The 16,891-nt window shown below is 63.9% G+C and overlaps 2 protein-coding genes across 2 annotated transcripts; one reads left to right on the top strand and one right to left on the bottom strand.

The window, feature by feature from the left end:
* Positions 1 to 3,117: 3,117 nt before the first annotated feature.
* SDSL (serine dehydratase like) lies at positions 3,118 to 4,959 on the top strand. The gene is made up of 7 exons (XM_072880364.1): positions 3,118 to 3,285; positions 3,377 to 3,416; positions 3,523 to 3,662; positions 3,958 to 4,046; positions 4,154 to 4,381; positions 4,495 to 4,619; positions 4,766 to 4,959. The coding sequence occupies exons 1-7, from the start codon at positions 3,118 to 3,120 to the stop codon at positions 4,957 to 4,959; spliced, it is 984 nt and encodes a 327-aa protein (XP_072736465.1).
* Positions 4,960 to 9,711: 4,752 nt separating this feature from the next.
* LHX5 (LIM homeobox 5) lies at positions 9,712 to 16,648 on the bottom strand. The gene is made up of 5 exons (XM_072880280.1): positions 16,476 to 16,648; positions 14,591 to 14,814; positions 13,104 to 13,381; positions 11,551 to 11,716; positions 9,712 to 10,079 (listed from the first exon to the last, which is right to left on the bottom strand). The coding sequence occupies exons 1-5, from the start codon at positions 16,646 to 16,648 to the stop codon at positions 9,712 to 9,714; spliced, it is 1,209 nt and encodes a 402-aa protein (XP_072736381.1).
* Positions 16,649 to 16,891: the final 243 nt, after the last annotated feature.

Raw genomic sequence — 16,891 nt, 5'->3', positions numbered from 1 at the left:
GTGCAGGCTGCTAAGGTTTCTGTGCTGCTGCATCAGGCTGGGTACCCGGTGTGGGGCAGAGCTGCTGAAATGGGGGAGCCTGGGCTGTGGGATGGAGGGGGGAGGTCACACTGCTCGCCCCCCAGGACGGGGTGACCATCCTCATCCCTTTTGTCTTCCCCTCCTCTGCCACCTGTGTCCCCCCAGCCCCGAAACCCCCGTTGCAAAATCCTCTTACCTCAGCTCCCTTGATCCGCTCCGCCTCGTTAGGAATAACGAGGCCATTACTGGGGGATTAATGAGCTGGTGCTCGGCAGCGCTTTGAAGGCGCCAGGTTCCCACCAGGGCTGGGGGCCCCTGCAGCTCCCCGGGGGCTGCACGGGGCTGGGTTGCAGCAGGTCTGGGCTGTTGGGGTGCTGGCACCCCAAAACCAGCGATGGGTGCCCTGGACAGGGTGGGGTGTCCAAAATCCGCTGTGCTGGGTGCTGGTGGGATGAGGGGGTTGCAGGTAAGGTGGGTGGGTGGCAGAGCCTGTGCCCATGTCCCCTGCTGTCCCCATGGTGCGGGGGGTCCCGGAGGAGGGGGTGCTGCTCGGAGGGTCCCTGTGCCTCAGTTTCCCTGCGTAGGGGGAGGTCACTGCCACCGAGGGACGGGGCAGTAAGGAGGGACAGGCACATCGATGCCAAGGACGGGGCACACGGGAAATGCAGTGGTGGCTGTGTTGCTGCTTCCCTTCCTTTTTTTAATTTCTTAAAAGTGGAAAAAGAAACAGAAATGCTTAAATACCGCCTCAGCTGCAGCGCCAGTGGCTGAGGCCCTGTCACCCATGGACCCCAGCCAGGGGACGTGGCTGGGTGACAGCCTGGCATTGCCTTCCCCGGGGCAGGTAAGGAACCAAAGGGGAGATGGGGAGGGGGGTGTGGGGCAGAAAAGGACCCCGGGCTGAGGCGAAACGTGGTGCCCTCGCCGAGGGGGTCCCTGGCCTCCTCCCTGTGAGTGGTGGGGGGGCTCCTTGCACCTCTTCCCCAGTGCCTGTCCCCAGGGCCCATCCCTGTCCCATCCCCAGGGAAGCGCTTGCAGCCCCCCCTGCCCACTGTGGGATGGGGGGTCGCTCCATGGGCGCCAGGGGAGCCGGAGCTTGCGTGCCTCCCCCCCGCCTGGGTGCCCCTGTTCAAGAAATCCTCATCATCTCCCGCAGTTCCAGTCCTCGATGTCCCAAAAGCAGCGTGGCTCAGTGCAAGGCGCCTGCTCTCTGCAGGCAGCGCTGTGACCTCTGTGCTGATCCTGCCCCTGCTGTGTGCTGTTCACTCTGAAGCCTAATGATGGTATAAGCACCAGGGCATTAGTTAATTCATTGCCACCAAAGGCCAGCTCCATCAGGGACAGGGCTGTCCTGGACCTCATGCCCTGCTTGGAGCCTGGCACCAGTGGTGCTCTCAGGGGGGCTTTGCAGCACCGTTTGTGTCAGGGGACCAAAATTTGCTGTTCGGGGCCTTTTTTCACTTCTCTCCGCCTGGCAGTGGGGCAGAGCTGGGGGGGAGCGGGGGGGTTCCCAGTGCACCCCTTTTGGTGGTGTCGTGGCTGTGTCTCCTGTGTGTGCCAGCTCGTGTGCAGTGGCCCCCCCTCGGGACCCCCGTGGAGCCACCACGGAGAGGGAAGGGACTAACCCTGTGCCAAAGCTCTCTGCTTTCAGACACTGCCAGGGAGAAATCCTCTGCGGCAGCGGGGCGAGGAGCCGGGTCGGACCTTCCTCCAGATCTCACCTTCCTCCTCCTTGCCTGTCCAGGACAGAGCCGGCCCCTCTGTCCAGAGGTAGGGCACATGCTGGGGGGGACTCTTACCCTGGGGGGTGTCACCAGGGCTGGGTGACAAGAAGGGGCCCCAGGGTGTCCTGGAGGAAACAGGGGGGCTCTGCCTGCTTTGCCTGGGTGCTGCCAGGTCTCAGGGCTCGGCCGGACTCTGGCTGGGTCCCTCCGGGCAGCCCCGTCTCCAAGGGATGCTCGTGGGGTGCCTGTGCCAGCTGTGCGGGGACCGTGTCCCCCCCAGACCCCTCCTGCCTGCAGGGTGCCCGGCCGGCCCAGCCAGGGCTGGGGGGGCTCATCCCGGGGGGCTTACCCAGCTGGCAGGGCTGAGCCCTCCTGGGGATGTGCGGCTCGGAGGGGGGCCCAGGGCTGCTGCGGGGCGGGGGGGCTTGGCAGGGCGGGCATAGGGGTGTGATGGCTCATTTGGAGGCGATGCGGGGTGTCTCGGCTGCCCGCTGGGGATTTGGGGGTGCGCAGGCTGCCCTCGCTACAGCCGGGGGTCCGGGTCAAATGGGCAAAGTCCTCAAATCCGCTGGGACATGTTTGTGGCTGGACCCAAGGAGAGCCGGTGCTTGTGCCCAGCTGGCGGGGGCAAACTCTTGGGGACCCCCGAAGTCATTGGGAGCTGCCTCTCAATTTCCCCCGTCTCCTGGGTGCCCACATCCCATCTCCCGGGCATGCGAAGGCCACTGGGATTTGGCTGCCGGGGCCGCACGTGGCTGTCCCCGCTGGGGCACCCGGCACCGTGCCCGGGCCTCGGCTGGGTGCTTTCGGCACGGATCCAGCCCCGCGGTCAGAATAACCTGCCTGGCGCTGAGCAAACAGCCGGGGCCGGGGCAATGTTTAACCCCTGCCCCTTGCCCTGCTGCGCCACTGGACACGGGGACTTGGGGACACTGGCACGGCCCCCCCCGACGTCACCTCTTCCTCCTCCGTCCCCCAAACTCTGCTGCGGCTGCGGGGGAGGAGCTGGGGACACGCAGTCAGGCCCCACGGGACACCAGGTAATCCCCGCCGTGGGGTGGCCCTGGCTGATTTAGGGGACAGAGCATGTGGGGGGGTCTTGGGGATACCGGGGGCTTGGGGACCAGAAGGACGGAGGAGCCCAGCTTGTCCTGGGGCTCTGGCAGGGAGGGCCCATCGCTGCGCCCCAGGGCTCGGTGCTGCTGCATCCCAGAGCCGGGAGGGGACACTGGGGACAGCTTTGTCCCTCCGGATGGGCTCCTGTGCCCTGTACCGAGCCCGGGACGGGCAGTGGGGCCACGGGGAGGGAACCTGTGGGGAGCAGCTGGTGGCTTCCCCACCTCTCCCTGGCAGAGCATCCATCGCTGGGGCCATGGCAGCCCAGGCCGGTGGGGGTGAGAAGCCCTTCCACATCGTCTCACCCGTCCTGGAGAGCCTGCCCCTGTCCAAGGCGGCGGGCACCAAGGTCTACATGAAGCTGGAAAACGTCCAGCCTGCGGGCTCCTTCAAGATCCGGGGCATCGGCCACCTCTGCCAGGAGGTGAGCGTGGGCAGGGTGCTGCTGGTGCCCTTGTGGGGGGCACGGGGGGAGACACAGCCGTCCCCTTCCCTCCTTGCCTCCTGCCTTTCAGGCTGCCAAGAAGGGCTGCCGCCGCTTCGTCTGCTCCTCAGGTAACTGGGTCCCGAGCTGAGGTTGGGGGGAGCTATGTGGATCGCTCATGAGTAATATGGGGGGTACAGGGGGGGCCGAGCCCTGCCTGACCCCCGCTTTCTGCAGGGGGAAATGCAGGTCTGGCAGCGGCGTACGCAGCCAGGAAGCTGGGGCTGCCGGTCACCGTCGTGGTCCCCAGCACCACCGGCCCCACCACGGTGCGCAAGCTGGAGGAGCTGGGGGCAGAGGTGGAGGTCTCCGGCCAGGTACCCCTGCAGCACCCCCCTAAAAGTGGGGTCCGGGGGGGACGAGAGGGGGCTGAGCCTGAGCTCAGCCTGCTGGACAATGCCAGGGGCGTGTACGGCAAACCCCATCCCGAAACGTCCCCCTCCTCTATCACCTGCACCCGGCATTGAGGCAGGGTCACCCCGGCGACCCCCCACCTCAGCCCAGTGCCCCACGTGGGTTTCTGGTGTCCCCAGCCCTGCGGTGACAAGGGACCCATCTCTGGGGTGCAAGGGCTGGATGCAGCCCCGCTGAACCCCCGTTGCCCCCCCCCAGGTGTGGGATGAAGCCAACAGGAGAGCCCTGGAGCTGGCGCAGACCGAGGGCTGGGTCAGCATCCACCCCTTCGACCACCCCTTGGTGTGGTGAGTGCTGCCAGGGCTCAGCTCCTGCCCCCGCTCCCCATCTCCGGGGTCTGGGCTGGCTCGGGGTGCCCCCCGGCTGCATCCTCCCACCCCCCCTGGCCCTGCAGGCAGGGTCACGCCAGCCTGGTCCGGGAGCTGAAGGACTCGCTGGAGACCAAACCGGACGCCATCCTGCTGGCAGTGGGCGGCGGGGGGCTGCTGGCGGGCGTTGTAGCCGGCCTGCGCCAGGTGGGCTGGCAGGACGTCCCCATCGTCGCTGCCGAGACCCGGGGGGCTCACAGCTTCCATGCGGCGCTGACGGCCGGCCGGCTCGTCTCGCTGCCCGCCATCACCAGGTGAGCCGGGCTTTGTGGGAGCGGCCATGCGTGCAACGAGTTGGCGGGTCTCAGCCCAGCTCACTGAAGGGTCCCGGGACCACCCTGACCGCCTTCCTCCCCTCCCATCCCAGCGTGGCCAAGTGCCTGGGAGCCAAGACGGTGGCGGCGCAGGCGCTGCAGTGCGCCCAGGAGTGCCAGGTCATCTCCCAGGTGGTGGAGGACGCGGAGGCTGTGCGAGCCGTGGAGCAGTTCCTGGGTGAGCAGGGGCCAGCCGGGCATGGCGGCGGTGACAGGGACACCGCCGGGTCTTGGGACCGGCCTGGGACGTGCTGGAGTCAGGGGGGCTGATGGGGATGGGGTGGGTGGGCGGCTCAGGGCGTCCCCCTGCTTTTGTCCCCGCAGACGACGAGAGGATGCTGGTGCAGCCGGCGTGCGGGGCCGCCCTGGCCCTGCTCTACACGGGGCGGCTGCAGCGGCTGCAGCGTGAGGGGCGGCTGCAGACCCCGCTGGCCTCCGTGGTGGTGGTGGTGTGCGGGGGCAGCAGCATCCAGGCGGCCCAGCTGCAGGCCCTGAAGAGCCAGCTGGGGCTGGAGTGACACCCACCCCGAGGAGGGGGACGCGACGGAGCCCTGCCAGCACCCTCTGCTTGCTTTTTCCTTCTGAAATAACCAAAACAAAGCCCCTCTGCCTGGTGGACGCAGTGCCGGACTCCTCCCACAGCCTCTGCCCCAGCACACAGCATCCGTGTAGGGATGGGGAAACTGAGGCACGCGGGGCGGACAAGACCAGGGCTCACATTGCAGGCAGAGTTGGAGCCAGGGCCCTGCCTGCGCCTCCCCTGCCTGTCCGATGGCAGGACTGGGGTACACGTGCCCCCAGTCTGTACCCCACTCTGCCCCTTGAACATGCAGGGCATCCTCCTCCAACTCCCCCAACCCTCGGTCTCCCCTCCCTCCCCTGCTCCTCCCCAGGCTGTTTGGACTGCAGCTCCCCACCTCAATTAGCAAGCACTCCCTCTCTGACTAATTACTTTGCTACTGTCTTTATGCATTATTATTCTAATGATTATTAATTATTACAATCTTCTCCCATTCCTGCCGCGCTGTCTGCGGTCAGAAGAGAACAACACGCACAGACCCGCTTGTTACGGTGATTTATTGGCGGAGCTCTCCGGCTGTGTTTAACACCCGCGGGCTCCGAGGTGCACTGACACGTGTGTGTGTGTGCGTACCCCAACCCGGAGCCGCCGTGATCCCCCTTTGCCCTCCATCCCACTCTTTTTCCCATTCCCCCCTTTCCTCCAGACTTTCCTGCTCTCCCCCATTCCCACTCTCTAGTGCTCCATTTGCATTTAGCCCTTTGCTATTGCACATCCCCGGGTTTTTCGCGTCCCCCCAGTGACACGTCTCCCCCCTCCTTCCTCCCATCTCTGGGCAATGTGGGGTCTTGCTCCCACTGGGGCTCCGGGACCCCGACTGCTCCCCGGTTCCCAGCTGAGCCCATGCCCCAAGCATCACCCGGTGATGTTGGCCAGGGAGACAAGCCCTTTCCTGCCCCAAAACCTTTCTCAGCCTCTTCCTCCTCCCCTTCGGCACAGAGGGGGCTCAGCCCCAGCACCAGTTCAGCCCCCGGATCACGGGCATCCCCCACGAAGCCCTTTTCCCTGGCCAGGCGCCTGCCCGGGACCCGGCTGCCAGCCCTGCAGAAACACCCTCCCTGCCTTCGGCCCTTCTTCCCTCTCCCCCAGTACATCCCACCGGCCAGGCCAGCCCCCCCAGATGCTTCTTGGAGGCCAAAACCCCATAAATCAAAACTCTGCCGCTCCGTCGTGAGCAATATCTTATGTAAAAAGGTGTTTCCAGGGAGCACCGAAGGCTGGAGAATCCTATTACGAGGCACACTATTAATTATAAGGAGTCAGCCCAACCTACTCCAGCAATTTTTTATCCCAGGTCCAAAACCTGATTACTTTCCACCTTCTGCAGACCTTCCCCTTCTGAAAAAAAAAAAGGGAAAAAGGTCAGGAAAAAAAAAAATAGCATTGATGTTTGCCCAACAGCTTCTGAAAAGAAGTTTATTCCCAGGACTGATGCTGCTCTGCCGGGGCTTGGGGGAGCGGGGAGCTCGTGGTGGTGTTTCCCCAGCACGGTCCCACGGGCGTTATTGCTGTTGGTGACACGGGCACGGGCTTGAGGTGACTCCCCGAGCACCCCAACAGGGAGCTTTGTCCCCTCCTTGCCTTGACAAGGGAGCGCTCGGGCTTTCGGTGCCAGCTGAGGGGGATTGGGCTTTGGATGTCCCTGGCAGGGACATCGGGGTGCAGGTTATCTGGGGGACACCCCGCTGAGGGTGGGCATGGCCCCAGATGGTGGGGGGTCACCCATGGTCACCCTGCAGCTGGAGGCACATGTGAACCCTGGGTGCTGGTGCCTTCTTGGGACCGCTGGGATGATGGGGACCAGGGACCTCAACCTTGGCTGCAGTGGGGACCCCGATCTCACTTGTGATGCTGCACCCCAATGCTGGTTGCAATGGGGCCCCCAAACCGGGCTGTGGTTAAGGGCTGCGATAACCAACGGGCTGAACCCAGCTGCTCCCTGCAAGGCCAGCTCTGTGTCCCGTGGCCTGGATCTGGCCGCTGTGCTTTCCGCAGCCGTCAGGTCCCTCCTGCCAGTGCCAAGCCGCAGGTGGCTGTTTGCCGGAACAGGCAAGCCCAGGGCAGCAGTAGCCCCCGGCCAGTGACCTGGGGGAAGGTTTGGCTCCTGCACCCAACGCCGAGCTGCGGGGCTCAACCAGTAAAGCTCCTCTGTGCCGGCGGGTCCCTGCTCGGACGGCTGCTCCCGCTGAGCCCCATCCTCCCGCACAGAGCCCCCGGCCCCCTGCACAGGAGGTGCCAGCTTGGAGCACGCCGGCATCGTCCAAAATCCCTCCTGCAGCCTGTCCCCCCCAGCAACCTGCAGACAGCCCTCAGGTGTATGCCTTGGGTTCAGTATAATCATAATAATTAATAATAATAATAATAATAGCAGCCAGCGTTCACCCAGTGAATGACCTTATGCTCCATTTTATAATGTTCAAATTTATGCTGAGAGAGAGTTATTTAACAACACATTGCCCGTCCTTATCGGAAGCACCCGTTACCTGATAACACAAGCGGCCTGGAAGGGGTGGAGCAGAAGGGAGCGGCTGGCTGTGCTCCTGCCTCAGTTTCCCCATCTGTTAAAAGGGGAGAAGGTGCTTTGCTTTGTGGGTGGTGAGAGCCTGGTGTCTTGGTGATGTTCCCAGCTCCTGGCTAAGGGATCTGTTGGGGCCCGGCCTGGCTTGTTTGCCACCCTGTTATTAATGCTGGTAATGGTATAGGGAGGATAAATTCCACCACTTGGCTGAACAGAGAAAATATGCAGAGAAGTGGCTGGCTTTTCATAAATCATCGGTGCTCTGTGCTACAACCAAGCCAGGACTTAAAATTCAGGTCAGGAGAGAGGGACTCTCGTAAGCCAGCGAGGGAAGGTAATTTATTCTGTTTATATCTTTTTACTGCAAGATGGGGGGGGAACTCTGCCATGATTTTGCATTTTAAATATTAGTTCAGAGCTGCAGCCTGCCTTGGACTTTATTTATTTTTGTATCTCAGAAAACAAGAGAAGGAAAGCAGGAGAGAGGAGGGGGGTGGACTGGGGTGCTGGGGGAGGATCCCCCCCTCCTGCCTGCCCTCGGTGCCCCCCTGGGGCGGATGGGGCGAAAGCTGCTGACGGTGTTCATGCAGCTTGGTGTGTCCCCCCAGCAGCTCTGCTGACCCCCCGGCTCTCCCGTGGCTCCCCCACGGGGATGCTCTGCCAGCAGGGCTGCAGGTGCCCCTGGGGGGGTTTGGGGGTGCACACTACATCTGCCCCCCCACCCCCGGAAGAAACGATGCACCAGCCTGTCTGCTGGGGGGGAAGGTGCTGAGCTGGGTAATGTGCCCCCCCTCCAGTGATGGGGGGCCTGGGGTACCCGGTGGTGATGCAGCCCCGGAGGAGCAGCATCACCTTGTACAGGGGCCGTGGCTCCCATCCCACCCAGGGCACCGAGGGGGACTGCTCCCCCAGACCCCGTGCAGGGCTGGGGGGCGGGGGGGGAGCAGGGCAGCTCTGCCAGCATCTCTCATGGTCTTGTCTTAAAAAAAAAAAAATGAAAGGGACCAGGTGACCGAACAGTAGGTAACTAAAAGGTTTTTTATTCACATTGAACAACAAGAGCCATTCACACTAACAGCCTCCGCAAGAGGCAGCGGGGACAGGAAACCCACGACGCTTTCAGAAAACAACTTTTTTTCTTTCCTTTTCCATTCTCCTTCCTTTTCCCCCCCCCCCCATCCTCTTGCCCCCCTCCCCAGCGCCACCCCCTCCCCGCCTTCAAAATAGAAAAATTCGGAGCCTCCGATGACTAAAGTACAATAAATAATCAGTAAACACAAAAACATACTTTATTTGTTTCTCCTTTATACAAAATAAAGAAACTAGAAGCAAAAACTATAATACATCCTTAAATTGGCGGAGCCTCCGGGAAACGTTGGGGTGGGACTCGGCATCAAGGCTCGGGTTTAATTTCTGCTGTTGTGGCGGCTGGGTTGGTTTCGTTCTGGGGTTTGTTTTTTTTTTATTATTGTGGTGGTGTATTTTTCCTGTTTCTGCCTCTTTCTGGTGTCTTTTCTGCCGCGTGGGAGCCCAATCTCAGCCAGTCACTGGGGCAGCCCTGGGCCCGGCCCCCCCACACCCCCCCTTGCTACCCATCACCAAAAACCAGGTCCAAACCCACCTTCTCCTTGGGGATAAAATGGGAACAACAAAAACAAGGGCAGGGGAGAGGCCGGGGGGGGGTTATTCCTGCTATTCCCCATTCCCCCCCCCCCCTCGATGATGTGGTAAGGGATAATTAAAAAGGATGCTAATTAGCAGGGGGGAGCCCTGCCCCAGCCCCCCTCCCCAGGTGCCGCCGGGGCGGTGGGACCTGTGTCCAGGCGAGTTCAGCTTTGGTCCGAGAGGCGGTGGTCCCGACGCCGGCGGGGGGGTTCTTCGGGGCTGGGCACCATTCATTGCCCTGCCCTTGCCCCCACTCGTGTTGGGGGGAAGGTGCCGGGAGAGGGAGGTAGTGGGGTGGCCCCAAGGTCCCGGGGGGTCTGCAGTGATGGGGAGGGCGAGGGGGGTGTGCAGGGATGCGTTTTGGCATCGGAGGGGGGTCTTTATCCGGCGATGGTGACGTGATGCGCCCTGGTCCGGGGCGGGGGGGGGAGGGGGGGGACACGCGTGGGCTGGGGGAACGTGGGGGTGTTTTCCCCCTCCACACGCGCACGCGTGCCCGTGCCAGGCCTACCACACCGCCGCCTCGCTGAGCTCCGGGTTGGGGTGCGAGAGAGCCCCGCTGTAGCCGCTATTGCTGGACATGGAGAAGGGCGGGCTGGGCCCCCCGCTGAAGACCTCCCCTGGGATGGGGTGCAGCGAACCGGTCATCCCCGGCTCGGGGCTGGGGGTGTCGGGATGCGAGATCATATCCGTGTACCTTTGGTTTTCTGAGGAGTGGTGTCCGCTTAGGGGGGGCTCCAAGGGTCCCAGGGGCGTGGAGCCGGGTCCTGAGTTCTGAAGGTAGCTGGAGTCGGCCGGGGACTGGGCTTGGGAGGGCGGCCCGTGGGGGAAAAAGTCATAGTTGCCTCCCGGTCCGTAGTAGTCACCTTGGTAATCTGCGGGAGAGGGGAGAAAAGGATGGAGCTGGTCCCCCGGGGACAAAAACCTTCCAAAATCCCACCGCTCCCCATGCCCAGCCCTATCTTCCCCCTTGGGCACAAGCGTGACCTGGACCAGCGTGGCTGTCCCCTCCGAAATACTCTGCTGGCTCCTGCAGTGCGGGGCCCAAAGAGCTGTCTGCAAATTTGAGCCCGACCCGAGAGAGAAATAAGCCCGTCCTAAGGGCTGCAGCACTCCTCACCCTCTCCTGGCCTGGCCTGGAGGGAAGGAGGGGATATAGGAGGGCAAGGAGCCGGGGCTGGCGCAGCTGGGGTGGGGAGGGTGGGCTCAATTTTATTCTTAGTTAACGGGGGGGAAAAAATATATATATATATATAAAGGGAATAGGGAAAAAGTATATACATAAAGGGAATGGGAGAAAGGTGTATATATAAAGAGAATGGAGGCAAAGCGTATACATAAATGAAACGGGGGAAAAATAGATATAAAATGGGGAAAAAGTATATATATATATATAAAGAGAATGGGGGGAAAGCATATACATAAATAAAATGGGGGGAAAATAGATATAAAATGGGGAAAAAGTACATGTATAAAGAGAATGGGGAAGAAGTGTAAACATAAATAAAATGGGGGAAAAACAGATATAAAATGGGGAAAAAAACATATATAATGGGGAACTTATATCTATGTTTAGCGGCCTGGAAGGGATCTAGAAACTAACTGCGGGGCAGCAAGGGGTGCCTGGAAAGCCCCTCGTCAGAGGGGAGGCTTTGAAAGCGCAGCTTATGGGGGGGCTCTGCACGGAGCGGGGGGAGAGGGGAGGCGGCGGGGCCGCCCCGCTGCGCCCATCCCGTCCCGTCGGGGCGGCGGGGGGCCGGCCCGCCGGCACTGACCTTCCATATGCTGCGGGCCCGGGAGGTAATTGGAACAAATGCGGCCTGAAAGGGGCACAAAAGCCCCGCAGCTGGGGCTTTGTTCGCGGGAGAGGGGCCGCCGCCGCCGCCACAATGCCCGGCCGGGGCGGGGGGGGGGCGTGGGCGTGAGTGTGCGTGGGCGTGTGTGCGTGGACGCCTGTGCATACGGTGGTGTGCGTGTGCACGGCTGCGAGCAGGCGGGCGGGCGTGGGGATGCACAGCCGTGCGCTGGGTGTGCGCGTTGCACAGCCGTGGGTGCGCACACGCGTGGGTGCGCGCAGCGCGATGCGTGCACGCACAGATGCCTCGGCGTGCGCGGGGCGGGCCGGGATGCTGCGGCCCTCACCGTCCCCTCGGGGCCCCGGGCGGCTCCGCTCCCCGCGGAGCCGGGTCGGGGAGGGGGACGGGGAGCGGGGGGAAGGCGGAGGGGAGGGGGAAGGAAAAACCCGGGGAGAAGCGGGACGGCGGCGGAACAAAGGGGAAGGGGACGAGGGAGGGAGGGAGCGGGGGGGGGGCGGACGGGGCAGGGCCCCCGCGGGCGGTCCCTCACCTCCGTAGTACGTGTAGGGCGTCGAGCCGAGCATCTCGGACTCGTCGAGGCGGCCGCCGAGGGGCCGCATCCTGCGCGGGCTGCGGAAGAAGGCGTGCCGGCGGGCGCCCAGCGCGCTCAGCTGCTTCATCCGCCGCTCCTTGGACCGGCGGTTCTGGAACCAGACCTGCGGCCGGGCCGGAGTCAGCACCCACCGGGGGTGGGGTACCAGGGACACCCCCCCCCGAGTTTGGCTTCCCCGGCTGGGGAAAGGGATGGAAACCTTGCGCCCGCCTGGGAGGGGATGGGGTTTTCATGACACCCCCCCTCCCGCTGCCAATAAGCCCGAAAGGTGCAGGGGGGACACGATGACACCGAATAACAAGGCTTCTTAAAATCCTGGCCCCTGGCTGCACCCCCCTGCGCGCATCCTCGGCCTATCTGTCCCTACAAGGGGAGGGCAGCCAGAAAATACAGGAGGGAGAATTTTTCCCCTATGGGTGGGGGGGAAGAAGGGAGGAAAAGAGGGAAGGAAAAGGCGGGGAGGAACTCTGGATCGCGGCAGAAGGCGGCAGAAAGCGGGGAGCAGGGAGGTGAGCACCTGCTGCGGCAGGCAGGGAGTCAGAAGAAAAGCCGGCCGGTGAGGATGGAGATAAAAGCGAAGGGAAAGACGCGGCCGCCTCTCTACCGGAGTCTCTACCGGACACCACCTCATCCAAACCGCATGGCCTCAGCCCACGCACGCCTTTCCCCCGGCCTGGTGGGTGTCTGGATTATTGCCCCGCTCCCCCCCGTGTCCCCTGGGGATGGGGCAGCTCAGGGGAACGAGCACATCACGCTCCTCCGGGGACTTCTCCTGCTCCCCTCTGCTGGGAGCCGGGACGCTCACAGCTCCGCTACTGGCAAAGCCGGAGAGCCCTCCCCTATTAATGCCTCTATTAAAGCCCATTAATCCCTACATTTCCGCAGGGATTTTCTTCACGGGGCAGCGCGGTAAGAAAGTGCGGGGCTGCCTGCAGAGCGCAATGGCTTCTCCTTGCTTTCACAAGGCCGGAGCATCCATCTCCCGGGCACGCCGGGGGAAGCTGTGCCGCTGGCTTGGCAAGCGGCAGCAGAGGAGCCCGGCCTGCTCACGTTTCGGGGCTGGTTTTCATCTCTTCCCATGGGGTCGGTGCATTAAAGCACAAGGCGGGGGATCCCCGCTAACCCACCGGAGTGTGGGGTGGGTGCAGGGCTGGGTCTGGGGTGACACTGGCAGGGGACGGATGGGGTTTGCCTGTCCCCGTTTCCCCAGATCGTGGGACCGGCCTCAGCGTCCCAACCCCTCTCCAGCACCTGGGGGAGACCGTCACAGCCTTGAACTACCTGGGCCCCCACCAGCACCCCTTCTCCTTCCCTCCCCAGGCGGGCCTTTCCCTGTCTCTGCTCCGCCAGAGGAAATCACCCCCTGAAGCTCTGATGTCACAGGAACCTCGGTCTGCGGTGGGATGACGTCGCTGGCCAGCCCCATGACATCATGCTGCCAGGTGGGGAGGGCTGCGGCGGGGCAGGGCGGTGGGCTGGGGCTGTCCTACCTGGATGACTCTCATGTTGAGGCCGGTCTCCTGGGCCAGCTGCTCTCGGATGTGGCGGGTGGGTTTGGGGGTGGCAGCGAAGGCAGCTTTGAGGGTCTCCAGCTGCTTGGCTTTAATGGTGGTGCGGGGCCCCCTCCGCTTGGTGCCCGAATTCTGCTCCTCGTTCTCGTTGTTGGTGGTCTCCTTGTCCGAGGAGGTCGAGTTGTCCGTCTCCTTGGTGTCGTCCTGCATGGGGTCCTGGAGATCCGGGGACAAACTCCTGTCTGTACATGAGGACACTGTAAAGGAGACCCAGAGAGGAAAGGGGGGGGCGGGTGACTTAGGGGAGAGATCAACCCCCCTCTCCTCTGCCCTCCCCAGCCCACCCGGCCCGGCTGCTTTCCAGGAGGGGGGTTGGGGGGTGCTGGAGAGCAGCAAGGGGTGCAGATCGCCTCTGCCCCCCCGGTACCCCTAAAGCATCATCCCCCCAACAGCACGCAGAGCTCCAGGCAAGCACCGCCTGATGCGGCCCTGCGCACCGTGTCGTGCCGGCCGGGAGGAGCTGGGGAGGGGGCGATCCCCCAGGCCCACCGCAGCCCCCGGCGCACCCCCTTTCCCCCCCCCCCGCCTTTCACGCCGGGAAGCGGGATGCGCCACTCGGAAAAACGCAACCGGTCCCTGTCGGGGTTTGGGGGGGGGGTGGGGGGGGTGTCTCCAGTCACTGCCTTGAGCCTGGCTCGCCACCGCCCCCCAGCCGCCCCCCCCTCGGGACCCTGACGCCAGCACCCTCCCCAAGGCCAAGCTCTACTCGCCTCGCTCACAGCAGCGGCCCCACTGACTGGCGTGGCAGGATCCGGCCCCGGGTGCTGGACGGAGAGAGAGCCCACGGAAGGGGGTGAGCACAGGCGCCTGGCATGGCTGGGACAGCAGGAGTGGGCCTGATCCTGCTGTCCTGACGCAGAGACAGCTTCCAAGGAAGTCAAATGGGAGCTTTGCCTCTGGGTGAAAGGAGGCGAAGGATCAGGCCCGCGGCGCGGGGGGACCGGGCACACTCGCAGGGGGCTCCGGGGCGTGGGGGCTCCGGGGCCAGGCCCGGGGCGGGGGGGGTCTCGGCTCCCCACCACCCCACATCCCCGCTGCCGTAGGAGCCGTGCGCGGGGCGGGAGCCGGGGGGGGGCGGGGAGCCACGCTGCGGGGCTGCACCTCGGCCACCGCTCGTCCCACGCGTGTCCGCGTCCCGCGTGGTGTGTGTGTGTCCCCCAGAGGCTTCCGCCCGCTTCGAAGGCTTTCACCCCAAATCCCTCCCTCTCCCCGCGGATTAACGGGGGGTCGGGCTGGCTGCGGGGTGCAGCCCCTCGCCCCGTAAAGCGAAACCTCCTTCCCGGCGCGGCGGGAGGTACCGGCAGCACCACGGCGGCTGCCCGGAGCGGTCGGGCGCTGCCTGCTCCTGCCCGTACGGGCGGCAGGGATGCGTCCCCGGGCGCTGCGGCGGGCCGAGCCCCTCGTACCTGAGTTGAGGCTGCTTTCCTTCAAACTGGGAGAGTTCAAATAATCCTCTTTGCAAACAAATTTGTTTTCGTCTATGATATAGAGTTCCTCGCCCGTGGAGAGCTGCTTGTTGCAGACCATGCAGGTGAAACAGTTCAGGTGAAAGACTTTATTCCGCGCTTTCCGGACGAGGTCGCTGGGGGAGATGCCTTGGGAGCAGCCGGCGCATTTGGTACCAAACCTCCTGGAGAGGGGGAGGAAGGCGAGAGCTGGGAGCCCCGGCGGCGATGGGCTGCGGGGGGGCCCCCGTTTGTACCCATCCCCCCGCCCCAAAACCCCACCGCGGGAGCTCGATCCTCCGGCATCTCTCGCTGGGAGGTCTGGGGGAGCAGGCGATCCGCACCCCCTGCCCCTTTGGGGAGAGGAGGAGGAGAGCCTTCATCCCCGCGCAGCCCCGCTCGCTGGCGCAGGGTGGGCTGCGGAGAGAGCTCGGCTTTGGGGGGTTCCCACCGGGGGGGACGCACCCGTGAGCATCCTCGCCCGGATTTGGCCCCAGAAGGGCCGGAGGCGAGGGGAGGGCGGCGGGGTTCCCCTCCGCGCTCCGCGGGGGGGGCGGATTTCGTTTCAGCCGGTGCCTCCCGGGCGGGGAACGGGGGGCTCGGCTCCGCCCGGCGCCGGCCTGAAAATCCCGGGGAGAAAAACGGGGCTAATCACGGCCAGAGCGAGGGAAAAAGGGAGCGGCGGGTGCGGGGGGCACCGTGCACCCAGAACAACGACGGGCGGCGGCGGAGGGAGCTCGGCTCCCCGAAGCATCCCGGGGTCCCCAGCCCGGCGCCGGCCCCGGCCCGCTCTCCCGGGGAGGGTTTTTCCTGGTCGGGAGCAGCGCTTTGGCAATCTCCGATTTTCCTTCCCTTCGCTGGAGGCAGAGCCGTTTTTTTCTCCAGGAGATGCCCTTTTTTTTTAACAAAACAATTTTCCAGGGAATCCGAATCGGCTGGAAACGGTCTCCCCAAGGACAAAAACAAAACAAAAAACCCACCAAAAAAACCAACTAAACAAACAAAAAAAATCCCCCAAACCAACCCCCCTCAAACCCCCAGACAAACAAACAAACAAACAAAAAACCCACAAAAAAAATGCCCCCAAAACCCGGGAGCGGGGGCTGCCGCTGCCGAGTCCCCGGGAGAGCCGGGGGCTGCCAGGCCCCGGGGTCCCCACGCAGGGTCCCCCCCGGTCGCGGCACAACTTCTGCCTCCCTCGCTGCTCCCCGTGACGTTGATGTAGTGAGAGCATTAGGAGTCATAAGTCATCGCCCCCCCTTCCCATCCCGGCCCCTAATTTCCTCTTCGGCACCTTATCGCAGTCATTAGGGGCGTTTAAGGAGCGGCGAAGCGCGGGGCCCCACGCGGGGCGGGGCGGGGGGGGGGGAGCGAGGTTTTGGCTACCGTCTTCACCGGGGCCTGCGGTCCCGGTCGGGGGGCGAGGAGCGCCAGGCCGGGCCCCGGCGGGGGAACACACGGCTGCGGCCGCGGTGCCCACCCGGGCCTGCCGCGACGGGGCGGGCGGCGGCACCGGCGGAGCGGGGCCCGGTGCCGGTGGAGACAAGGTCACGGGGAGACCGGGGGGGGGGGGGGGGGGGGCACAGCCTCGCCGCCCCCACCTCAGGCTGCAGCAGCGGCCGTAGCGCAGCCGCCGGCCCCCCCATCCCGGGGCTCCCCCGGCCCGGGGTCTGGTTCCCCGCCGGAGCGGTGGGGCAGGCTGGGTGCGGATCCCTAGCAGAGAGGGATGGGCGGGGAAGCGGGGAGCCCCCCAAGCTCTCCCCAAAGCTCCGGGGAGACCCCAGGGAGGCAGCGTGAACCTCCGCACCCTCTCGTCCCCCTTTGGCGGGGTGTGGGGGGGACTCACCTGAAAAAGTCGTTTTTGCAGTAGAGTTTGCCTTCCCTGGAGAAGCATTTCTCGGTCAGGTTGCACTTGCACTCGCAGCACTGGACGCATTTGATGTGCCATGCCCTGTCCAAGACGTTCAGCAGGAACCGGTCCAAAATCGGCCTCTCGCAGCCCGCACAATGCACCATCATAACCTCCGCCGGGGGATGGAGACGAGCAAACGAGAAGTCAGCCCCGCGCCGGCACACGGCGGCGGCTCAAAAATGCAGGAAAAAAAATAAAAATTAAAAATTAAAAAAAAAAACAAACGAGAGGGAATAACGAAAAAAAATGCAGGGGAGGGGAGCGGAGCGGCTGTCAAGTTCTTCCCCCTCTTCTCTCCGGAGCCCGAACCGGAGCTTCTCTCATCGGAAAAAACGATGCCCAAAAAAAAA

This window comes from Ciconia boyciana, chromosome 15 (assembly GCF_034638445.1).
Source record: "Ciconia boyciana chromosome 15, ASM3463844v1, whole genome shotgun sequence".
In the NCBI taxonomy this organism is placed as follows: Eukaryota; Metazoa; Chordata; class Aves; order Ciconiiformes; family Ciconiidae; genus Ciconia; species Ciconia boyciana.
Note: the sequence above shows the minus strand (reverse complement) of the source record. Positions and strands in the feature narration are given on the sequence as shown.